This window comes from Mauremys mutica, chromosome 1, assembly GCF_020497125.1.
Source record: "Mauremys mutica isolate MM-2020 ecotype Southern chromosome 1, ASM2049712v1, whole genome shotgun sequence".
NCBI lineage: Eukaryota > Metazoa > Chordata > Testudines > Geoemydidae > Mauremys > Mauremys mutica.
In genome coordinates, this window is record NC_059072.1 from 25,946,321 (window position 1) to 25,971,808 (window position 25,488).

Sequence of the window (25,488 nt, forward strand, 5' to 3'; positions counted from 1 at the left end):
AAGCTGCAGTTTAAATGGATGTCTTGACTAACTTTTTTTCATTTCCAGGTCCGATTGAACAACTTCCAGATTACAACAGAATCCAGAGTGGCATGTACTGGCTACGTGATTAGAAATCTGGTATCCTCATTAAAACATTTATTATGGGTTCCTAAAGTAGTTGTCACAAGGGATGAAGACAAACACATTTGATTCTTCTCCTCCCCACCCAAATTCAGTACCAAAAGCCCTCCCATGGGAAACAGTGTCCAGAAATTACTTATCACTTAGGGGGAAGTCACCTTGACAGTTATTCCTCTCCCTTTTGTATGTGGAGAAACTAATTTCAGAAAGTTAACATTTATTTATGTATGTGTAATTTGTCTAAAGAATAAAAACATGTACAGTATTTGCATTTTTATTATAAAACAGCACACAACAAAGATTGTCATTGAGTCTCATTTCTTTGCTTTAGCAGCATTCAACACTTGTTCTTGGGCAGCTTTCTTTGCTTTAACCATTTCAACAAGTTCCTGCAGAGTAAAAAAACAAAACAAATCTGTCTATTTAATCAAACAAACTGTCAACCGAAACAGGACTTTGGATAGCCAAGGGCCTGCCTTTGGAAAATACAAGTATTCATTTGAGGGGATAATTTTGAAAAAGCAGAGGCTGGATATCCAAAGCCAAGATGTGACATGACTAGTCACAGTTATGCTCCCTTTCCTACAACGATACAGCTTGGATGGCTAACTTCCTCCTTTCATTACTCTGTCATGCTTGTTAACCTTAATTTGTGAGACAAGATAGGTAATTTTTTATTTGGACCAACTTCTGTTGGTGGAAGGGATGAGTGTCAGAGCTCTTCAGAGGAAGGTAACCAGAGTGTCTAAGGCCAGTGGTGCAATAAAGTTAAGTCAACCCAGCTACATTGCTCAGGGGAGTGAAAAATCCACATTCCCCGAGTGATGTAGTTAAGTCACCCATACCCGCCATGTAGACAGTGCTAGGTCAGTGGGCGAGTTCTTCCATTTACTTAACTACTGCCTCTTGGAGAGGTGGCTTAATTACAGTGACAGGAGAACCCCTCTCCTTGCTGTAGTGTTAAAGTGTAGACATAGCTTAAGCTGAATATAAGATGCAGGAGACCACTTAAAATGAAGGCCAGTTAAGGGTTAGCAGTCAATAAGATGTTACAAATTGGTGTGTCATAATGGCTCATTTATAACAATTTGTAACATACCTTTATTGCTCACTTAATTTTAAGCAGTCTCCTTCAGCATGTATGAACCTCTTGTTTCACAACAACAACGAGGAGGCCGGTGGCACCTTAAAACATTTACTTGGGCATAAGGTTTCTTAGGTAAAAAACCCACTTCTTCAGATACATAGAGTGAAAATTACAGATGCAAGCAGCATTATACATGAAGAGAATGCCTGCATCTGTAATTTTCACTCCATGCATCTGAAGGGTTTTTTTTTTTACCCACAAAAGCTTGTGCCCAAATAAATGTTAGTCTGTATCCACAAAAACAAAAAGGAGGCTGGTGGCACCTTAAAGACTAACATAGCTACCCCCCAATACTTGTTTCACAATCTATTCCAAATTGTATTTAGCATAGACAGACTGGTTACTTTCCCCAGACCTGAATGAAAGCTCTGTGAAGCTCAAAAGTTTATCCCTCCCACAACGGAAGCTGGTCCAATGAAAGATTATTACCTCACCTACCTTGTATCTCTCATATCCTGGGACCAACTAATTTTTACCACTTGTTTTTCTTGAAGAATCAGCAGCTCTGGCAGTTGTGGAGACTGCAGCAGGCTAACCACATAATCATGGGATGAAGGCAAAACAGTATTTCCTACCTTATAGCGCTTCATGCAGTCTTTTTTTGACCTGCCTGGGACAGCAGCTGCTATTTTTTCCCATCTTTCAGGAGTATTTACTGGATACGTCTTCAAAGCCTGTTCTAAAAGTTTTTGCTCTTCTGTAGTCCAAGGGGCTGAATCTGTGACTAGTCCTGTTTTATAAAAAGCCATTGATAAATGAGACTAGTTATTGAAATATTAGATGTTTAGCCAGAAGTCCCCTAATTATATAAAACTTTGCCCCTGCCATGGGATGAGCTAGCGAGAATGCTGCTAAGAAATTGATATTCCTAGGAATCTTATGCTTTCTAAACCACTTAAGAAGCCTATAGCTGCTTCCCTTTGCATTTCAGTAAGGAAGTGATCATCCACTCCTACAGTATGGTGATCGATCTGTTAGGAATCGATTTATCGCATCTAGTGTAGACACGATAAAAATCGCTCGCTCTGCCATCGACTCCGGAACTCCACTGCGGCAAGAGGCGGAAGCGGAGTCGACGCGTAGCTGAAGTTGCGTATCTTAGGTCAATTCCCCACACTAGTGTAGACCTAGCCCTAGGAAAGCCCCTTAGGTACGGAAGTGTCCAGGGCAGATCTTGGGGTTCTATGCAAAGCCAAGCTCATCTAGGGAGAGAGCCCATACCATCTTTGCCCCTATAGTGGATCTCCTGAACCCCACCGTTCCTGACAGCGTGGCCCAGGTTGCTTCTGGGGAAATGAGAAGGATCTTTAGGAGAGACAAGAGAGCCCCCCCACAAAACTGCATTAAATCTGACAGCTGCCACAAATGGATAAGTGTCCTGGGCCAACACATTCTTTGGCCATATTCTGCACTCACTGAAGTAAGGTTCTTAATGTACCTGCAGACATCCAAAGAGGAATCTGGGCCACTATCTTTTATCAAGCATAACTATAGGCATAGAATTGTTTGTGAAGGACTGAAAACAGTTCTCTTACAGCCTTACCTTCAAATCGCTCTGAAGGTGCAGCACTCTCTGTCTGAGGTACCACTCCGTGCTCTTTTTTAAACTTATCAAAAGCCTTCTTGTTTATGTCGTCCTTTTGATGAGGGTCTGAGGACAATACAGATTCATTTAGTTGACAAGACCAGAGAGCACAATGGGAAGTTTAAAAAGCCATACATAATGCCTAACACGTCATCTAGCAGATTAGCCTAAAGCTAGCATTCAGATAATTTGAAGATGAATGTAATGTTTCATTTCAAAGGTTAGCAATAAGGGTTGTTAGATGAAAACTAGGTGAGATATTAATCCAAAAGTGACACATCCAACAGCTTCAATCTTATTCTAATGTTTACACTGTACCATAAAAGCTGTTTTCCAGGGCACCTGGAGTCTGATCCTGCAGCCCTAATCACATGCTTAGTCCCACTGTAGCCAACTGGGATTGTTCCCAGGAGTGACGACTACAGGATGAGGCTCTAAATCTGTTAAGCGTTAGTGTGGATAACTAGCTCTATCAGCAGGTACTCAGGATATTGTCCGTCATTTTAAGTCTCTTTCTTGTCTCAGCAAGTAGCTTGGTTCAAAGTGACTGAGAAACTCCTTTAAATAATGCACTGTCTCTAGTGGAATACTGAGCAGGAAGAAAGGAATGTCTTGGTGTTCTTCGAGTTTTTATTTTCAGTAATGATTAATACAGATAGCAACGTGATGGTTCAGTCTTAAACTGAACTGCATCTCAACAACACAGCATGGTGCTTTAGCCGTTGCACAAGGCCTGTTTGTATTTCATGGTAAAATCTCTTCATCACAGCAGCACTGATCTAAAAATTCATCTTGACAAAGATGATTTCCACTCAGAATGAGCTAAGGCAAGTGGTTGTGCTAATAATGGCATCTGCTTTCACTCAGTGAAGATGGAAACGGTTTCCATTAATGTTTTGTTTTGCATTTAAAGAAAAATAACTTATTAAGTAATATAGAAGCACGCAGACCATCTTACAAAGATAATAAAGATACCAAGTTTCTGGAGGCTCTTTGCTTTATTGATGACATCTTTTGCTGTTCGTTTTATTCCAGTAGTAGAATGCAAGTTCATATAATTGGCAATAACTTCCCACCTATACCAAGAATGGAAAACAAACAATGCAAAATAGCATACGGTAGAATAGCAGTGAGAGAGATGTTTAATTTCTTAGCTAATTATAGTGAGTTCCATGCTTGCAATAGCATATATATAATCCTTAGCACTCTCAGTTCTTTGGAAACTAAATATGCTACTTTACGTCCACAGTAAATGGAGTGCAGAACTTTTCTATTAAATTGCATTGAGGTTGGGTTGGCCTCTTACAAAGGTCTCTGCCCTGCACTGCGATAAAATGAAGGGATTCTCTAAAGCGTACATGGAGGGACATTGTAGGGGCTCTACAGCAAAATACTGTTTCAGATGCTCTGAAATCTCACGAGGAATGCCACCAGTTGGAAAATGGGTTTGTTTGTTTTTTAAATTGTCTTTTACATTTAAAACATGAAAAAGTACCTTGAGTTAGTTCCAGCGGGGAAGAGGTTCACAGCTTTAATCAATAACTGTAAGTCATCTTCTGACCAGTTTTTACTTCCACCTCCGCCACCGGTTGTTGATCTCTCTGAACTCTTCGTTGCTTGGCGCAAACGAGCCTCTGCTTCTTCTCTTTCTCGCTTGATCTGTTCATTTATTTCTTCTATCTAGGTGAATAAAAATGTGCATCAATTAATTTTAACATTTTCTTCCACAAATTCAAAATGAAAGTCCCTTCTACATTTTCAGCTACTAGAATTGCTTCAAGCCTTCAACCTTCCCTGGTTTTCTTATTCTTATACATCACACTTGTGGAAAGAGAGTCTACCTGTTCCACCATTATTTCCCCAACAGATGACATAGATATAGCTATGTGTAGACATACTCATGGGCACGCGAAAAAAACTGATGCATAATGAGTGCAAACTCATGAAATTAAACTAGACACTTTTCCAATATTTGAGCAACAATATTGTAGGGAAGTCTAGACTGACTGCTGACTCTGGGTCATTGGCACAGAGGCTAGATTTTGTTTGCATAATGAAGATAAGCAAAGATTGGGCCATTTTTCCCAGAGTAGTTCACTATTGCTGACGAATATGAACTTCCTTATCTAAAATTTTATGGGATATTACACCAGTTACTGACTGTGATGATTAGGTACTAATCTAAAATGCATAAACTCTTACTCTGCTGGCACCAGTGCATTAGACTAACCCTGAACTATGCTATTTATTGTGGAAGTAGTGGCAAAGTCTCGTTTCTTTGTGTTATGAAACAGGTCTTGGTGGCCATTCTTACCATGTAAAGAACCCAGTCTCAGATGCATATCTTAAGTTAATATTCAACATGTTTAGATGTTGTCAGAGAGTCAGGAAAGCTTAGTTAATCTACATATTTTCATTACATTGATTTGACACCATGTATAATTACCTGTTTTTCTACAGCAGCCTTTCCTCCTTCCCTTGTCGTGGTTGTAAGTGCTTCATTCAAGCATTGCAGACTAAAAATAAATTGTTAAGTTATATTGGAGATCTAGTAGAAAGATAGATATCAAAAAATAGAGTAAAGAGGGTCAGGAAAAGTACCTTGCTAGTTCAAGACGATCACAAAGCTTTTCCACCTCTTCCATCATTTTAACACACTCTGCCTCATTATCAGAAAAGTAATTCCAGTTCTGAAAGCAGAAATACATGTTTTCCATTGAAGATATAGGACAATGAAATTCAAAGAGCATCTCAAAACACACCCATTCCTCCAGTATTACTGTAACTGGGGCTGAATAGCCTTAAAATAAATTTGATGTTTTTCATGTAACTGAAATTGGACTATGGCTGTGTGCTTTTATATTTTGCTTTTTAGTTGATAGTCTTCATAAAGCTACATTGGTTTGCCTTTACAGACCAAAACATCTCTTCATGTTGTGATTCTGTATTAAATAAATCTATATTGACATTTACTTGTAAACAACAATACAAGTGTATCTGACACGTGGAGAAAAAACACTTTTACCTATGGACACAATTTCCACCGTCCACCTCCATTTATAAGGATAAACATACATGAGTGATTTGGCACAAAAGGAAAAGTTCTGGTCTAACCAGGTGTGACAAGTTCATTAATACGGTTTATATTCAGCTATAATGACATCTATACCTTGCATGTTGTTCTCAATTTTTGCCTTTCCTTCTTAATTGCTTTTTTCTGTATATCTTTTTCTTTTTTTGCCAGCAGTGCTTGTTGTCGAACTTCTTCCTCTTCCTTCTCCTTAGCCAACCGTGCTGCTTCTAATTCTGCTTGTCTTTGCTGCAATCAAAGGGAAAAAAATGTAGTAGGTCTTCTCGTGTAAGATGCACAAGATGTGCTACTTTAACAAGGTGAATAAAACTATCAATACTTAAACGCTTGGGAGATTGACCCTTTAAGAAATAAATAAAAGGTGAATGCGCAAGCACATAGGCGCACGCTGCCTGGCATTAATTAACAAATACCTCACTAGCACTAAAGATACCCAGTTTCTAAGGGCTGATCTACAATACATAGTTAAGCCGACATAAGGCAGCTTATGTTGACCTAATTATGTCAGTGTCTACACTACAGCCTTCCACCCACATAAGACCTATGTTGGTGTAGTTAGGGCGATGCATTGTCTGTGTGGACACAGTGTCTCTTACATCCACTGTTGGCAGTCTTGTCAATTTCTTGACAGGTGCTGTGAAATTGACAAGAAAGCCTGGCAGCTAGAACCCAGCTGCCCCCCGGTCCTCTGGAGAGCCAGGCAGCTTGAGAAGCCCTGGTGGCTCCCCCCTCACTGGGAGCCAGGGCTTCTGGGTGAGCAGTGAAAATGACAAGGCTCCTGCGGGGAGACGGGGGCGGGGAAGAAGAGGAAGGAGAGCCAAGGCAGCTGGACCCTGCTCCCTGGGGGCAAAAAGCCTTGGGTGCCTTCCCCAACTCCTGGCGGGGAATGGGGAGCAGAGGAGGGGGGAGCCCATTGGGAGCCTGTGGGGAAACCGGACTCTCAGCTCCACACACTGCCCTTATTAGGTTGGTGGAGGCGTTCCTGGTGGGAATCTGCACCACTGACCCAAGGAGGGTAGTGTGGACATGAACCACTGCAGATTTACATTTTAGAAGAAATCTTATTCCTGCTCCAGGACCAGTCCTTAGAAAAATCTAATGGTTCTGTAAGCATTTGTGCTGCTCTTCTGAAGTGCTATTGCTGGTGCACTGCAAAATATGATTTTTAAAATCAAACCATTTGGATTAGCATCTTTTACTTCCCAGCCTCTTCAATCACACTAAGATTTTAGCAGCAGCTATCTCAGATTGCTAGAAGTGCATGCTGCTGCTCATCTTCAGAGGGCTTTACAGATAATAACCAATCAGTCCATAGAGCACTCCCATAAAGTAAAAAATCACTTCAATTTACAGATGGGGCAACTAAGCCACAAATGTTAACGGGACTTGCTTGAGGCAGTAAAGGAAGTCTGCATTGAACAGGGATTTGATTTTAGAAGTTCCTGGCTGCCAGGGCTGTGTTCTGCCCACATCTCATTCTCAATCTTAAACGGGTCCCTGGTCCCTGAATATAGCAATGCCTTTTTGGCACTAGAACAAGACTGAAAATAGCAAGTCTCAGGCCTTGGTGTAATTTTCAGTGTGTGGCCTCTCAGATCAGGAAGCTGAAGCAGGCAATCAGGTACATTTAAGTCTCTGAGTTTCTCAACCCATATAAACAATTTACAAACTTACTCTTTCTTTTGCTTCCTGTTCTTTTCGTTTTGCTTCTACCTTTGCTTTCTTTTCCGCTTCTTTCTTTGCCTTTTCTTCTTCCTTGAATTTCTTTATTCTAGGATCACAGCTGTATGCATTGTCTAGCAGAGGAAACAAAGCATTGTGTCCATGAAAGGGGACAGTAAACATTTTCACTGCTAGTTACCAAACGCCTCTTCTTAAAAAGGCAGATTTTATACTTACCAACTAATGTCCTTATCCTGTTCATCTCTTCTTTTTTCCTCAGTGCTCTGGCTGCTCTGTTCTGTTTTTCTATCCACCTCCTCTCATCTCGACTACAAATTGGAAGGCATCATGTTAGTTCAGCTCTGCCAATCACCAGCATTGTTAATGGTCTGTCAGGAATTCCATTATAAGAACCAATTTGCAGATGCTACAAATTTCAACTGTAGTAAAAGCAGACTTAGGAGCATAAGCTGTTGGCCCACAAAGGACAAGTACAAACCCTGAACCCTTGCACAACAGCTCAACCACACTACACAGTCTAACATAAAAGACAGTTCAGTAATCATAGGCTCATAGAAGTGAAGGACTGGTAAGGACCTCAATAGGTCACCCAGTCCAGGCCCCTGCATTCAAGGTAGGACTAACTAGTCCATTCCTGACAGGTATTTGTCTAAGCTGTTCTTAAAAACCTCCACTGATGGAGATTCTACAGCCTCCCTAGGCAATTTATTCCAGTGCTTAACCACTCTGACAGTTAGGAAGTTTTTCCTAATGTCAAAGCTAAACCTCCCTTGCTACAATTTAAGTCCATTGCTTCTTGTCCTATCACCAGAGGTTAAGGAGAACCATTTTTCACCTCCTTGTAATAGCCTTTTATGTACTTGAAAACTATTATGTTCCCCCTCAGTCTTCTCTTCTCCAGACTAAACAAAAACAGTTTTTTCACTCTTTCCTCACAGGTCATGTTTTCTAGACCTTTAGTCTTTTTTTTTTGTCTCTCTTCTGGAAATTCTCCAATTTGTCCATCTCTTTCCTGAAACGTGGCACCTAGAACTGGATACATCTTATCAGATGGAGAACTTCTCATGTATTGCTTACAACACTCCTGCTAATATGTCCCAGAATGTTTGTTTGTTTTTTTAAAAAATGTTACACTGTTGACTCATATTTAACTTGTGAATCCACTATACCTTCAGATCCCTTTCCACAGTACTCCTTCCTAGGCAGTCATTTTCCATTTTGTATATGTGCAATTGATCGTTCCTTCCTAAACTTTGCATTTGTCCTTTATTGAATTTCATCCTATTTACTTCAGACCATTTCTCCAGTTTGTCCAGATCATTTTTAATTTTAATCCTATCCTCCACAGCACTTGCAACCCCTCCCAGCTTGGTATCGTCTGCAAACTATATACATGTATTCTCTATGCCATTATCTAAATCTTTTATGAAGCTACTGAACAGAACCAGGACCAGGACCGATCCCTGTGGGACCCCACTCGATATGCTTTCAACTTGACTGTGAACCACTGATAACTACTCTATGGGAACGGTTTTCCAATCAGTTATATATCTACATTATAGTTAGGGCTCTATATCTGTCACAGAGGTTGCGGAAGTAACAGATTCCGTGTCTTTCTGCAACCTCTGAGACATCTGCAGCGGCCCATGAGGCTGATCCCCGGACCAGCTGCTCAGGCGGCCCCAGGGACAGTTGCACCAGCGTTGCTGGAGCATCTCCACAGCCAGCTGCTCAGGCAGCCCCGCAGCCAGCTGCACCGGCCGCTGCTGGAGCTGCCCTGGGGCCAGCCGCACCGGCCACCACTTGGCTGGCCCCAGGGACCGCCTGGGCAGCGGCTGATGCGGCTGGCCCTGGGGACCGCCCAGGCAGCTGTTCCAGGGGCAGCGGAAGCAGCCACAGCTTGGCAGCCCCCGGCAGCCGGTGCCGCTGGCCCTGGTGCCTCTCCCCAGAGCTGTGGCCCTCCGAGGACAGTCCCAAGCAGTGGCTCCCCCCAGGGTCCCTCCAGCAGTGCCACCTCTCCCCTGGGCCTTCCAGAGCAGCGGCCCCTCCAGCTAAGATTGAGTCAGGGGTATTTATAGTACAAATCATGGACAGGTCACCAGCCATGAATTTTTGTTTATTGCCCGTGACCTGTCCACAACTTTTATTAAAAATACCCATGACTGAATACTTAATTATAGTAGCTCCATCTAGGCTCTCTTTCCTTAATTTGTTAATGAGAAGGTAATGTGAGGCGATATCAAAAACTAAAGTCAAGATATACCACATCTACTGTTTCCCCCATCCACAAGGCTTGTTACCCTGTCAAAGAAAGCGATTAGGTTAGTTTGACATGATTTGCTCTTGACAAATCCATGTTGACTGTTACTTATCACTAAGGCTACATTTTAGTCATGGGTATTTTTAGTAAAAGTCATGGACAGGTCATGGGTAGTAAACAAAAATTCACGGCCCGTGACCTGTCCATGACTTGTACTATACCCCTGGCTAAATCTTGGGAGTGCCACAGATGCTCATGGGGGGACCACGGCACAGGAGGTGCCGCGAGTGCAGGGTGTGTGCGCGTGGTCTTGGGGGCACCGCAGGTGCCAAGGTGGGAGCAGCCTGAGACCCCCGCTGGTGCTGGGGGGCAGGGAGAAGTTGGCAGGGCTGGCAGGCTCCCTACCCGGCTTCTCGGAAGCGGTGACATGTCCCTCCTAAACTCCTAGCACCGCACACTGCCAGTTCCACAGTTCCCATTGGCCGGGAACCGCGGTCAATGGGAGTTGCGGGGGCGGTGCCTGTGGGCAGAGCTAGGAGCTGAGGGAGAGACATGTTGCCACTTCCGGGGAGCCCCCCGCAGGTAAGCACCACCCAGAGCCCTCACCCTCTGTTGATACTCACACCTTCTTGTCAACTGTTGTGAATGGGCCATATCCACCATGATTGAATTGGCCTCGTTAGCACTGACCCCCAACTCGGCAAGGCAACTCCCATCTTTTCACGTGCTGCCTACTGTATTTTCCACTCCATACATCTGATGAAGTGGGCTGTAGCCCACAGAAGCTTATGCCAAAATAAATTTTAGTCTCTAAGGTGCAACAAGGACTCCTCTTTTTTTTTTTTTTTTTGCTGATACAGACTAACACAGCTACCCCTCTGAAACCTATTTCATTCTTTGACAAGCTTACAAGTTTGGTTGATAAAGGTGACTGTGTAAATGTAATAGAGACAAGGTGGGTAAGGTAATATACTTAGACTTTTGTAAGGCAACTGACTTAATACAGTACAGTGATCTGACTAAAAAATTAGCACTAAACAATATTAAAGCACCCTTTAAATGGATTAAGAACTGACTAACTCAGTGATCTCAAAAATTAGTAATCAATGAAGAATCATCATCGAATGGGGGTGCTTCTAGCGGGGTTCCGCAGGGATTAGTCCTAGGCCAGATACTATTCAACATTTTCATCAATGATCAGGAAGCAAATATAAAATCGGTGCTGATAAAATTTATGAATGACACAAAGATTGGTGGAATGGTTATTAAGGATTAGGGCAGGGCAGTCATATAGAATGATGCGAGTGCCTTCACATCAAGACTGGATGCCTTTCTGGAAGATATGCTTTAGCCAAACACAAATTACTGGGCTCAATACAAGAGTAAGCTGGTAAAATGTAATGGCCTGTGATATATAGGAGATCAAACTATATGATCTGAGAGTCCCTTCTAGCCTTAAATTCTGCAAATCTACGAATTACAACTACTGGAAGGTTAAAGTAGGTAGAATGTAATTAACAATTGGCACTTGGTCAGGACAATTCAGTAATATCACTACTCCTGAGTGTCATGGGAACTTTAGTGGCATCAAGATGCCAGCAACTTGCTATCTAAATACAAACAGTATCACTTCCATCCTCAGAGCAGAGTATCAAATCAGTGCTGATTCAGAGAGGAAAGTGATACCTACTGAATCACCAGTACCACCCTGGGCCAATTTTGCTTTTGAGCTCTATTGAGCTCATAGCCTGAAGTTACACAAATGTACAAGAAATATACACTTGGCACCTGTATAGTCTTGCCACCAGAGGATCTCAGAGCACTTCATAAACACACCTATGACATACGCAAGAATTATTCCCATTTTACCAATGAGGAAATAGAGGCACAGAGTGTGACTTGTCCAAGATCACACAGCAAGTTAGTGGCAGAGGTTGGAATAAAACTCAGAACTCTTCACTTCTAGTCCCAGACTCTAATAACTAGACTATCCTTCCTTCCTCCCTCCCTTCCCCTGATTTACAGCCTAACTACAAGGTGAAAAGTCTTGTTGTAATAATCAGTTAGCTCCTTATCAAAGACGTTTTACTTACATACCATTCGGCTTTTTCTTTTTCTTCTTCATCTAAATAAGAAAACTCTCTCCAAGAATCGAAATTATACCTATAGTAAATGGAAAATTGAAACAATGCAGGTGAGACACACAATTTCTGATAAAACAAAAAGATAAAGCCATTTTTAAAATGTCTGCATTTTTAATGTTAGGTTTTAGTATGCAGTTAGACCATTAGTGATCAGATCAACACTGTTGCAGTCAGTCAACTTGCCAAATTCAAGAAAAGCTATTTGTAAATATTATAGAAATAGATGCTGTCAGTCCATTTGCGAATCATTTTTAAATTCGTTTAAATGTATTTTATTTCTGTTTATTTAGATGCTAGAGACCCTCTGAGTTAACTAGCATCTGTGGTTTTCTTAAGTCTTCTTCCATTTATAGAACCTGCCTATCCACCCAGTCTTATGTCAATGTTTTAGCCTCTTTCTTTTATGAAGAAAACACCAGTTTGTAGCATTACTAACAACAACTACTCTGTCCCTCTACTGCGTCTTTCAATCAAAGATCTCAAGCACTTGGTAAGCAAACAATTATCATTATCCCGTTTTACAGAGGGGGAGTTCAAGGTCACACAGGGAGTCTTGGCAAAGCCAGAAATAGAAGCCAGGTCTCCTTACACTGAGGTCTGTGCTTTAGCAACAAGACATTCCTTCCCCGCTGAATTGTCATACACAAACTGACAAAGAGTAAAGATGAAAGTAACCTAGAAATGAAGTAGGAGATTTATTTCACCTAGAACAGAGGACAGAAGAAGAAACCATTGGATGTTCACATCAGGGGAACAGGCTAGGGGAAAGACAGAGTTGACTGTATAAATTGACTGGTACTGCAATTTGTTACTTTTTTTTTTTTTTTTAAGTGCCAGTCAACTTTGGCTCAAACTAGGTTACAGTGTGTATGTTGCAAATTGCTGTTAATTAATCCCTTCTACAAACCTGACTCAGCATTACTTCTTGAAATTGTTATTACAGAGCCAGTGTGTGTAAGCAGAGTGGCTCTCCCTCCAAGAGCACAGGGTGGAGTTGCCAGTAGTAATTCACACACTGGATTTTCTAGGGGTGGGAAAGTAGCCTCGTCACCACATTCATTCAAACCCTGGCTATTCTGGTCAGATTGCCAACAAGGGTGCCAACTGTGTGGTGGTTTTATGTGGAAGACGTATTAACTATGAACTAGAGTGAAACCAATTTGTTTCTTTATAAGGCACCAAAGAGCCACTGGGTCACTTCAGACCACTACCAGCCCAGAGGAGACTTCAACCAAGGATGTACAGTTCTGCAAACCTCTTAACATCCAGTATAGCACATTTTTAAAGTGACAGTACCTTATCTATAAACCGAAGCATTAACTTACCAGAATGAATAAAATGCATCCACATCTTCAAATGAAGAGTTCATGTCCCCCAGTTTAGGAACATTTTTCTTATTTGACCACCTGTAACAATGAATTGAACCTTGTTTAAAATGAAAGTTGTAAAGGGCATAAAACTGAGTCTTATAAAATAAAATTGAATTAAACTCAGTCTAGGTTCCTATTTGCTAGTTACCTGTTACATGGGGTTTTTTGGACTACACAGAGACAGTGTCAATGCAACAGCAACCTTGCAGAGAGAAGCAACTGATTAATAAGCCAATGAAGGAAATCAGCAGCTATGCTGAAATTCTGGGCAAAAGGGAAGCATGTCACTCTTCTGAGAGAATGAGGAGGTGCGACACCAGCTACAACAGTGCCATGCGAATGCCTATTCTCACTTTCAGGTGACATTGTAATTAAGAAGTGGACAGCATTATCTCCTGTAAATGTAAACAGACTTGTTTCTCTTAGCGGTTGGCTGAACAAGAAGTAGGACTGAGTGGACTTGTAGGCTCTGAAATTTTACATTGTTCTGTTTTTGAGTGGAGTTATGTAACAAAATCCCCTACATTTGTAAGTTGCACTTTCATAATAAAGAGATTGCACTACAGTATTTGTATGAGGTGAATTGAAAAATACTATTTCATTTATCAATTTTATAGTGCAAATATTTGTAATAAAAAATAAAGTGAGCACTGCATACTTTGTATTCTGTGTTGTAATTGAAATGGATATATTTGAAAATGTAGAAAAACATCAAAAAATATTTAATAAATTTCAATTGGTATTCTGTTTAACAGTGCAACTAATCACAATTAATTTTTTTAATTGCAATTAATTTTTTGAGTTAATCACATGAGTTAACTGCAATTAATCAATAGCCCTAAATGCAATATATTTGGGGACCACAATGTATTAAATTTATGTATTATTATGGGCCAGGGATTATATGCAATTTCAGGAGGGAGGCTTACCACAACTCCTCCAGGAACCAAAAATAGTGGGGGATGATTAAGGCAAATAATTCAGGTTGTAAACACTTCAAGAGAGATACAACCCCCCTGGGAGGATTGCACATACTGGTTCAAATTGAGTTTTTCAGATACCAACAGACAAAGAAAGGACTTCTGATAGAAAAAGGCTGGGTTTACACTGACTCAGGGCCTTCTTTCTTATCCAAACAGATAATACCTTATACCCAAAAGGGGCCCCAACCTTTGTGGAAGTGTTGGAAAGACTTTGGTCTATGAGGGCCCCATAAGACTGATGGGTGACTCTTGCTTTGTTTAGTCTGTATTTAAATCTGTTTATTGTTTTTTATATATTTTCTCTGTAATGCTTTTACCATAACAATAAATGTGCTTACTTAGAAAGAGCTCTATGGTATCTTGTAACTGCTGGCAATACACTGTTCATAGCACTCAGAAAGAGGAGAAAAGAAAAGCACAGGTGCTGGCTTTTAAGCAGACTGGTTTGCTGGGGATATTAGTATAAGGCAGGGAGCTGTTCAACCTTAAAACCCTGGTCAAGAGGGAGAGAGATGGGGGTCTCCCTCCCAAGAGGTGATGGCTGGGAGATGGAAACCTTAAGTTGGTGCTCTTAAGGAAACCACGGAGGAAGAATATAGGAGCCGTTACCCTGAGCCATAATTAAACTAAACTCTTGCTAAATCATTATGTTTCCTAGCCACACTTAAAATCTTGGGGAAAGAACCCACTAGTTACAATCATAATGCCATATGGAACTGCAAATGGCCGATTCCCATGCAATGGCGATGGAAGCCGGAATGACTGTGACATAGCTCACCTGGCATTCCTTTCAAAAACTGGTGAAAAAACTTCAAAGAAATTTTCCTTTGCTTCACTTTTAGAAGGTACAGAGTTATCAAAAGTAGGATCTATGCTGTTAAATGCTCGTCTCTTCACAGGATCAGACAAAATTTCATAAGCTGGAGAAAAAAGTTAAAGGCCATAAAACACCAGGTTGGAAATGAATGTAGATACAGGAGCTTCTTGGAGGAAATGTTATAGATAAATTTCTAAACACTTAAAAATAAAAATCCACCATATTTTAGACCTCTGTGGTTTTAACATTTTTGTTGTTGTGACTGCAAGAAATTTGCTGTCAACTCCTGAAAATGGTCAGTAACAAAAGCACTGAAGAGGAGGAAAAAGCTTATAAAAAACAGCCAACAAATTTAACCCTTAAAGTACAGCTATAAATGGCAAAGCAAATTATGTTAAACTAAGTGTGTAATGGTAAATTCAGTCCAGTGCACTGGGAGTTCGGGTGAAACTCCTTTAGGCCTCAATTCTGTAATCACACCTATGTAGACAGGTCCTTGTACCTGTGTGGTGTCCCATGGACTTCCCTAGGAATTGTCTGTGCAAGTCTGATTACAGGATCGGGGCAATAACAAGAGCTATCGACTGGAGTACTTATGTCTTCTGCTGCAAGTGTCACTGGAACTTCAAAATGGAGCATTAAGCAACATTCTAACATGGCCATTAACACCTAGGGGGTCATTCACTTTGCAGGTTATGTAGACAGGGGCTTGGCGCATCCCTCCATTCCACCCCACAGCCATCCTACATGCCACCTCTCCTCCCCCTCCATTTCAGGGATTTCCTGCAACTGCACCACCCCTTCCTTATGTCTGGGGCCATGTGTTCCCCTCTTGTCCCCTTCCCCCCATACCACTAACCCTCATTCCCCACCCCCATGTCTGGGTCTCTGTGTACCCCCCATTTCCCACATCCCTGCATTGTATTCCCTCCTGTCAGAGTCTGTGTGCCTCCCCTTTCTCTGTCCACTCATCTCCCTTCCCCATCTCCCAGCTTCTACACCCATCAGCCTGGCTCCCCTGCTCCATGTCCCTGCTTCCCTCATCACCATCTACCCCCACTCCTATTCCCTTTGGCTCCCTGCTTTGTCACCCCGTCACCACTACTCACCTCCAGGTCCCTGCTTCTTCCTTCATTCCCCCCTTCTGCACAGCCACTGCCCCATCCCTGTGGCCCCTGCTCCCCCCACACCCTTAGGTTCTGCTTCCGCTCTACAAACCCCCCCTCTCAGGCTTTGTTATTTCTACTAGACTGCAAGATACGGACAATCTCCCCACACAGCAGCACCAGGCAGTCTGGGACTCTAGTTTCCCCCTGAATCTGGCTTTTCCGGTATTCCAATTTGCACCAAAATCAGTAGGGTCATAGAGCTAGATGGGAAACAATGTTCCTATCCCACAAAAAAATTTGAGATGTCAGAAATTTCCCCCCATCTCAAACTGGGATAAGAAGTCAAAACTTCAATAAATTTTCACAATCAAATAAAAAACGTGAGGTCAATCAAAACATTTTGTTAGGTAATTTTGAAAGTTTCATTTTAATTTTGACATTTAACAAAAGTCTGTACAGTAATTAACTTAAATTTCAAAATGAAAGTTATTTTGAACCAGAAAAACAAGGTTTTTTTGTTTTCAAAATGGTATGTTCATGACATTTAAAAACTTTTTTCAAAATTTTCAAGTACAGAAATTTGTCGGGACTGATTCTTTCCCATGCAAAGTTTTAATTTCAGTGAATTGGCATTTTTTGACTAAAAACATTTTGTTGAAAAATTCCTGACCAGCTCTACAAGGTTATGCCCATTAATGCCTAGAACATTCCTGGAAGTTTAGAATTGATCAGATGCCGTATTCCAAAGTTATCTATCATGTTATAGACAGATAAATGCTATTGAGTTAAGCACAAGACCTTGCTTTGCTTGGCCAACTATGGGTAATAGATAACAGTGTCTGCTGTCTTGAGCTAGGGTATCAGCTTCTTTAGCTCAACTGGCAGAACAATTGCACAAGAAGTCAGGTCCTAGTACCGCTAGTGACTTCTCCCCCTTCAAATTAGACTATTACCTGGCATAGTAGCATGCCAGTTTATTTTAGGAGATACATAGCTACTTTTATTGGTTCATGTTAGCATATATTGCTATATATGCATCTGACGAAGTGGGTATTCACCCACGAAAGCTCATGCTCCAATACGTCTGTTAGTCTATAAGGTGCCACAGGACTCTTTGCTGCTTATAAAGAATCTACTTTAACTGCCTTCTCCTATCACTTGGCATGAAATGGGAAACCGATGTTCTGCAGGTCAGCTGTGAAATAAGAGGAGCTATTCTAGAATTGTTTCCAACAGAAGGAAAGCTATTTTAATTTGAGTCTACTTCTTGAAACAACTTGATAAAATGGTAGACTAAATTTTTTCTGGTTTTACAGCTATCGATCAAACTATGCAAAGAGTAAGAACTACAATTGAAGCACTGTAAAAATACTTATCAGATTAAACTAGCACTGTTATATTTTCCTCCAAATCTCTTACCTTTAGTTATACAGGTAAAATAGTCATTGTCACCTTCACCTATCTGCTCTCCTGCAGCTTTTCGCTTGTCTGGATGATGTTTCAAAACCATGGCTTTATCTAGCAACAAATAAGTTGAGTTTAGACACGTTACACCACCTACGTTTCACTTTGTAATTTGGAAAATAAACAAAACAGCACCATAATCATGATCTGCATTTCTTTATTCAGATTTTTTTTTTAGTATCAGGAAGGAAACCGAAATGAGTAAATAGACCCTCCTGAATATAATAATATCACTGAAAATTAGAATCCAGTGTTAGTTAAAAAATGTTTCCACCATATGCCAGGAAACAAAATAATCATAACTACAGACTATCTTTACCTCTCTTTCCAATCAACTGGAACCAGCACCACTTTCTCTGGGACTGCTAATATTCCAACCCCCTGGCATCTTCCAAATGACAGCAGCCCTAAACCTGCAATGAGCTCTGCTGGGGCACAGGGGTCTGCCTGGAGTAACTTGCAGGACTGGGGTCTTACTGACTACAGAGGAAAAACTATAAAACAAACTTTGTACAAAGTGCTGTCAAATGCAAATATTCAACAAACTGCTAAAATAAATACAAAAATTCTTTAATTTACAATATTAGGTGTTACTTGTAACTAGAGTAGGTAAAAATAATTTAGATAGAATGTGACTTTTATATCAACAGTGTCCCTTTATAGGAGTTTCATTGCAGATTCAGTTTTTAAGGAAAATAACTAAGGCCGCGATCCTGGAAAGATGTAGGTATATGCTTAATTTTATTCACAGTGCATGAAGTTGAGCATGTGTGCCAGTCTTTTCAGGATCAAGGCCTAAACCAAGAGAGTGCTAAATTCTAAGTTGTATCTTTCACATATGAAATCTTTACTGAAGCTGAAAACCACAGGACTGTAGTGGAGACTTCCAGGAGGAAACCATACTTAGTTATTTTAACCCCTCTGCTACAAGTTCTAGCTGCAGCCTCCCTTCAGTGGTAGAACTCTGCAGCATTCAAAGTTGTACTGGAACCAGCCCAGGAAATGCATTTTACCCCCCTTATCAGATATATGAAGCAGTACTGGAATGATTACATAAATCTACGGCTTGTGAAAGGAACCAGATTAAAGCCTCAAATTCGCAGAACAGGAACAGTGGATGAATCAAAAATGAAAGCTCTCTCATTTTCACTCCAATATGCCCTAACTCTGTATTGATAGGACCACCTCTGAGGAGAGGGTATTGCAGGCTCCTTGGACTATTTAGTCCTTGGCCCTTCTGTCAAAACAGTTAACAAATATGGTAATTAGCATTAATTGGGATGGTGATTCACGTAAAGTGAACATGACCATTGGGAACATAAACATTTACACTCAGGAGTAAACTGTCTTAACGCACACGAGACAATGGGTTAACCCTTTGGAGACAATGAGTTTATTCACATGCATAAGTGTTTGCAGGATCAACCCCTAAATCCATCAATTTATTTCACAAAGGTCATTAACTAGTTATCATAACAGTTTTAAATACTGTTCAGCTAAATATTTTACTATTTCTCCTACAAAGTTCTCTCTTTAATGTATTACTTTAAAGCACTAATTACAATTTTAGAATATGACAGATACTGCTTTTTAAATTTCTAAATGTATAAATGCCATAAAACATCCCAGAACACGGAACTGTACAGATTAATCACACTTCACGCCTTATGATAAACTTGTGTCATGTCACTAAGCAGTGTAACTGCATGAGCTTCCTTGTCTTATTGCTTAATTAACTGTAATATTAAGATGACTGTAACATTAGCTTAGCATATGAGAACTTAAAGGTTGTTAACTACATGCTCTATCCCAGACCTCAGGAACCAAGTACTTTTTCTGCTGACAACATAGTAAACATCCCTTTTATGTTCAAATCAGGGAAAAGCAAACTTCTCAATAATCTAAATTATCACAAAATCAAATTATATGTAACAAAACCTTTGATTACGTGCTAATTCAGTAGTTACAACCTTATTCCTATGTGACATTAATTTAAAAGACTGGAATAATAAGAGCAGTAACTAAATTTTTCTGATAACATTCAATAATTAAACAGTTAACCAATGTTACAATGTAGGTACTCATAAATAGGCTTCAAAGGTAACAACCCCCTTCAGCTGAAGGGGACCAGATCTTGTTTTTTTAAGTGCTATTCTCTCAGCTAGGCTGACTGCAAACTCAAGACGACAAAGAGTGGGTTGGATTATATTGTCAAGGTTGTCTCTGAAAAGCAAGGCTAGATCAGAAAGCTCAGAGTCTGAAGATTTCTGTCTGAGGTGTTTGGAATTCACTAAACTTTCAGACCTGCAGGTTTTAGATGTCTGAGATGAATGAAAAAGTTGGTAAGTGAAACAAATCCAGCTTTATAGTGAGCACTCTTAAGTGAAATGAATATACTCTTGGTCCATAAAATGTACATTTGTATTTACAATATGGAATTGTATACACAAGATAAAAAAATACTCTGTTCTAACACCACTAATAAGAAATGCAGTTACTTACGGGCTGCTTTGATTTGTTTCTGAGCGGCCCTGTATCTTATGTGTCCCAGTCCAAGAACTGCATAGTGATCTTGATTCTGATAAAGAAATATAAACATTAATAACCATAGCTACCTGTAATCTAGTAGAATTCTCTTATGGACTTTAAAAACAAGACCACATATGTAGACCAATTGAAAGGTTTCTTTACGTAGCTTCTTTTGTGAGGAGCAAAGAGAGGCAGCAATCTCCTCTCTGTGTGTAAAGATTAGAAAAAGGCAATTTGAACAATTCTCCCAGACTATAACAATGTCTAACTACAAATTGAGTAGTTACAAAATAAGCCATTGTTATAAAAATGCATTCAGTTTAACACAAATTCATATAGCTATAGGATTTTACAAAATACAGATGAGTGCGTACCTCAGTTTGTCAAGAAACGTTATGTTGAAAAGGTGCCTGGATTCCCCAGAAGAAGAAAAACAACATTTTCTTACTGAGCATCACTTGATTTTAGTGGGTTTAGGACTGGATCTCAGGCCAATCAGTTCACTAATTGCACCCCCAGTTAAGCAGGAAATGGAGCGTCAAGGCTAAGATCTCCTTCTGATGTGCATTTATTAGGGTATGTCTACATTAGAAATGTTACAGCAGCATAGTTGCGCCATGGTAGTGTAGACAGTTCTGTCGCTGTAGTATACCCACCTTTCTGATACGTGGTTGCTAGGTTGATGGAAGTCTTCCGTTGACCTAGGAGTGTCTACACTGGGGCTTAGGTCAGTTTATTTTCATTGCACAGGGCATGAAAGTTTTTATAGCTTTGAGCCATATAGCTAAGCCAACCTAATTTTGTACTGTGGACCAGCTCACAGTCTACTTAACAATAGGAAAGTTACTGACACTTTGTAAAACTATCTTCACTTAGGTTATGATTACACTTAAACTGTTGGATTTGCATTGCTGTAGTACTTCAATGTAGTCACTACCTACACCAACAGGAGGGGTTCTCCTGTCAGTGCAGGTAATCCACCTCCCTGAGAGGCCATAGCTAGGTCAACGGAAGAATTCTTCTGTCAACCCAGCACTGTCTAAACCAGTGGTTAGGTCAACATAGCTACATCTCTTAGTGGTTTGGATTGTTCACACCCCTGGGAGATATACCTATGCTGATGTAGGTTCCCAGTGTAGACCAGTCCTTAGTCACCCGACTACCTGTGGAATACAAAAAGGAAGCTATAGGGCTAAAGAACTTGGAAAATCCAGATGAGGAAAGGAAAAGGAACAAGTATTTAGATATATTTGCTGTGATGCTTCTAGCAAAATAACTAACTCAATGTTCACGTTAGTTGTATACCTTCCAGTCCTTTGGATCAAGTGTTTTTAACATAGGAAATTCCTCAAGCTGCAATTCTTCATCCCCTGACTCTTCGGAGAGCTCTTTCTCATCCTCCAGTTCTTGGAAAGAGGCAGAAACATTTATGCTTCTCCTCTTAATAAATGCTTCAAACCATCTTCCCACAGGTTCAACTTGACAAAGCACAGAAGCTGTAAACAAAAGTATAAGAGAAACTTAGCTTCATTTTCTGGTTTAGAATTTTCTTTCCATCCTGAACCCAGAAGTATTTCACCAAATGTCTAATCAGATACCACAGCCAGGAGACATTTTAATTCACATTTAATAAAACTTGTATCAAAGGTTGTATCAACTTGCAAAATAGTCCACTACTTTGTTTATGCCAAGTGCGTTATTGTATTTTCAAATGCTGAAATGTCATCAAATTAGAAGGACATGCCAAGTTAAATCTTATTTTTAAATAGCATTATTTCCTTTGTCATGAACATGGGAGGAAAGGGGAGGTTGCTAGCAGTAAAATATTGAAGTTAAGATTAACTCTTATCATTTATGTTAACTCTTTACACATCACTCCCTTGTGACAATGAAATCAGATTGGTTAATTTCACTCACTGGCATAATAATGCAATCTTTGCATTAAAACCACTAAAGGGTAATGTTCAAATACAACAAAACCAAATAAAATAGGGTACTTCATGAGCTAAATGCCTTTCTATTTATATAACATAGATTTGCAAAACCTGCATTTTAAGCCTCAACTATATAACAGTGACTTTTGAATCCTCTTCTTTCTTTTAGATATTAAATTGCTCCGAATTAAACAGAAAAAGGACCTGATTCAGAAAACACGTAAGCATGTGCTTAATTTTGGATTTCAATGGGATTATTTGCAGGAGTGAAGCTAAACGTGTGTAACTGCTTGCAGCAAGCAAACAAAAGCATTCCTCACCCCATAAAAAGTTCCTACACTGTTGACCCTATGCAACAGCTATGAGAAATGGAAGGGTTGCTTACTGAGCAGCATGCCCAAATTAAACTACCAGCTTAAATACTTGCTTTTGTCTATCTCGAAATACTGTATTAGACATTCTATGTACAGTACTTCAGTACTTATTCATTAACTCCCTAAAAATACCAATGGTTTGGCACTGACAGCACATATTTAAGTTTAGCAGTGTCTGGCTTCCTGTTAAAGGAGTGGCCTGGGCAATCATTGCTTAAAATCTAGCACAGTCAGTCTAACAGGACTTTGCCAAAAAAAGGAATTTGGAGAAACCTATGCAACAACGCTTGCTGCAAGTTTGTTACAGTTGTATGAACCCTATAAATCATCCTTGCCCCTTAAGGATCCTGCAATCCTTTACATGAAGTCAAAGGCAATAAAGTTAAGCACATGCCGAAGTGTCTTCAGGATGGTGGCCGTAGGTGGTAGCATATCGCAGGCTGTAGGAGGGGGCATGTGTCTGGCTGGCCCCAGGGGCATTTGAGTGCTGGGTTGTGCTTGGCGCTGTACAGGGGCACAGTCCTGTCCCAAGGATTTCACGTTGCGCGGAGGCCCGGGTGACCTGGCTCGGACAAGGGGAGCTCTGGGCTCTCTGGGAACAGCTGCTGGGCGCGGGGCGTGACCCAAGCAGCGGCGCGGTCACGCCCAGGGTCCCTCGGTGAGTTAGCGCGGACCCGGGGGGGGAGGGGGTGAGCCAGGAGCTGCCAGGGGAAGCCGGGGCGGCGCTGCACGGCCACGCCCCGGCCCGAGCCCCCTGCAGCGGGACCCGGCGCTCCCGAGGGGGCCGGGAACGCAGAAGATGACGCGGGGCGGGGGCGGAGCCGCGTGGCCCGGGGTGCCCGGGGGGAGCGGGGCAGGGAAGGCACCTACCCGCTGACAGGGCTCTGGTGACCGCGGTGACCTGCCCTTCCTCTGCCCCCCGCAGCATCGTGGCGGCCGGGGGCTGCTCCCCGCTGCGCCCGGGCCGGAGGCTCCGAGCTCGCTCGCTCGCTCGCTCCCTCCCTCTCGCCAGTTGCCAGGAGCCGGCGCATGGAGAGAGATACCCGGCAACCACTTCCGGGTCCCCGCGCGCGTCACGCGCTAACCGGCCCCCCGGGACCCAGCCCCGGAGCCGAACGGGCCCCGCTTGGCGACGTTCCTGCGCTGCAGCTCGGGCGGCCGCTTCCCCCGCTCGGTCACTGTCCTCCAGCGCCGGGCTGGGCGCTCGCTCTGCGCCCCGCCTCCCCCTGGCAGCTCAGGGCACAGCGCAGCGTGGGCGGCCCGCAGGAGCCATCCTAAATCGGGGGCCTGTGCGGCCTGCGAAGCGCCTGCCTCCTGTGGCGGGTCAAGCCAGGAGGGTGACCAGCGCAGCACCTTGTCACAATCTTCCCTCAGCCAGCGGGGAGACAGAGACACAACCTCCCCCCCCGAGCCAGGCCTGGCTGGGACACTCCTGAGTAGGGTGACCAGAAAAATCGAGACGGAGGTGGGGGTAATAGGAGTGTATATAAGAAAAAGACCCAAAAATCAGGACTGTCCCTATCAAATCGGGACATCTGGTCACCCTACTCCTGAGGGAATTCGGCGCCGAACAATGAAAAATTCTGTGCCAACAAAATAACCATTTTGTGCATAATATTTTAAAATTCTACATATTTTTCTTAATAAATAAATGTGGAGGCTGCAGCATGGCAGTGGGGAGCACAGGTCACTGGCTGCAGGGAGGTGGCAGATAACCTTGCAGCTCCCCCACCCCAGCCCACAGATGCTAAGGCTGCACTGGACATAGCACAAGGGCCGAGGTCTGCCCCAGAAACAGTCCTGGGCCCGGCCCCTCTGTGCCAGGCACAAAAAGATAACAAGCGAGAGGGATGGAGTCTGGCTCACATGCCCAGCCCAGTCCCCCAGACAAGATCCAAGTGTAGAAGAGCTTAGTGTGTGTGTGTGGCGGGAGGGGGGGTTCAGGTGTGGGATGAGAGGGTTCTGTGTGGGGCAATCTGGGTGCAAGCATCTTGGTGGGTGGTCTGAGTGCAGGGGGCATCTGGATGCACGGGCTGTTGCGGGGGGGTTGGGTGTAAGGGGAATAGGACTCGGCAGGGGGGTCCACGTGAAGGTGGGGATGGGGCTTGGTGAAGGAGGTCTGGATGCAGGGGGCTCAGCAGCTGTGGTGCTGGAACTAATGGTGCTGGGGGTAGGTCTGACCTGGCCACATCTGCTCCTTGCAGGGCAAGAGCAAATCCCGTCCTCACCCGCCCCCAGCCCAGCTGGGCCAGGACTAGCAGCTGAGCCTGGCACAGGCTACAAACCACCAGTCACGGCAGCCACAGCTCTACCCCCCTTGCTGCTCCAGATACCTGAAATGACATGCCCTCGTGTGTGACCACTCTTGCTGCTTCCCTTTGCTTCCCTGTCAGAAGTCATTTTTCTGCAGGGAAGCAAAGAAACCTGTGGGGGATATGAAATCTGCATGCATGCATGCATGGCACAGAATTCCCCCAGGAGTAGTGGGGGACATGGGGACAGAGCCAGTAATGGTGCTGGAAGAAACAAGCCAGGCATTTTCAGTGAGCCCAGTGGGGAAGCAGCTTAGCCGATGCAGAGTAGCTTGGGACACCTGTGCTCCAAGAAGCTGTCTTCTCTGCTCATGCAGTATTGTCAACTTCAAGTAGGGTGACCAGATGTCCCGATTTTATAGGGACAGTCCTGATATTTGGTTTTTGTTCTTATATAGGCTCCTATTACCCCCCACCACCTGCCCTGTTTATTCACATTTGCTGTCTGGTCACCCTAACTTCAAGAGGACAAAAATCATGAGTCAGGCCCCCAAAAAATCATGATTAAACCAAAAAATCATAAAATTTAAAAATAAATATCGCTTTAGGTCAGGCTCTTGATT

General features: G+C 42.3%; 2 protein-coding genes across 4 annotated transcripts in view; one reads left to right on the forward strand and one right to left on the reverse strand.

The window, feature by feature from the left end:
• The window catches only part of PMPCB (peptidase, mitochondrial processing subunit beta), a 33,381-nt gene extending 32,963 nt beyond the window's left edge, over positions 1 to 418 (forward strand). For all 3 annotated transcript variants that reach the window (XM_045029862.1, XM_045029872.1, XM_045029880.1), the window contains one exon: positions 49 to 418. In XM_045029862.1, coding sequence (XP_044885797.1) covers positions 49 to 113 — 65 coding nt within the window. In that variant the 3' untranslated portion in view covers positions 114 to 418. The remainder of the gene's footprint in view (positions 1 to 48) is intronic.
• Positions 377 to 23,604, reverse strand: DNAJC2 (DnaJ heat shock protein family (Hsp40) member C2). Its single transcript, XM_045029851.1, has 17 exons — positions 23,484 to 23,604; positions 21,611 to 21,801; positions 20,279 to 20,354; positions 17,732 to 17,830; positions 15,165 to 15,306; positions 13,359 to 13,439; positions 11,987 to 12,052; positions 7,846 to 7,937; positions 7,621 to 7,742; positions 6,025 to 6,174; positions 5,457 to 5,545; positions 5,302 to 5,371; positions 4,351 to 4,535; positions 3,831 to 3,931; positions 2,814 to 2,921; positions 1,846 to 2,000; positions 377 to 512 (listed from the first exon to the last, which is right to left on the reverse strand). The coding sequence occupies exons 1-17, from the start codon at positions 23,539 to 23,541 to the stop codon at positions 438 to 440; spliced, it is 1,860 nt and encodes a 619-aa protein (XP_044885786.1). The 5' UTR covers positions 23,542 to 23,604; the 3' UTR covers positions 377 to 437.
• Positions 23,605 to 25,488: the final 1,884 nt, after the last annotated feature.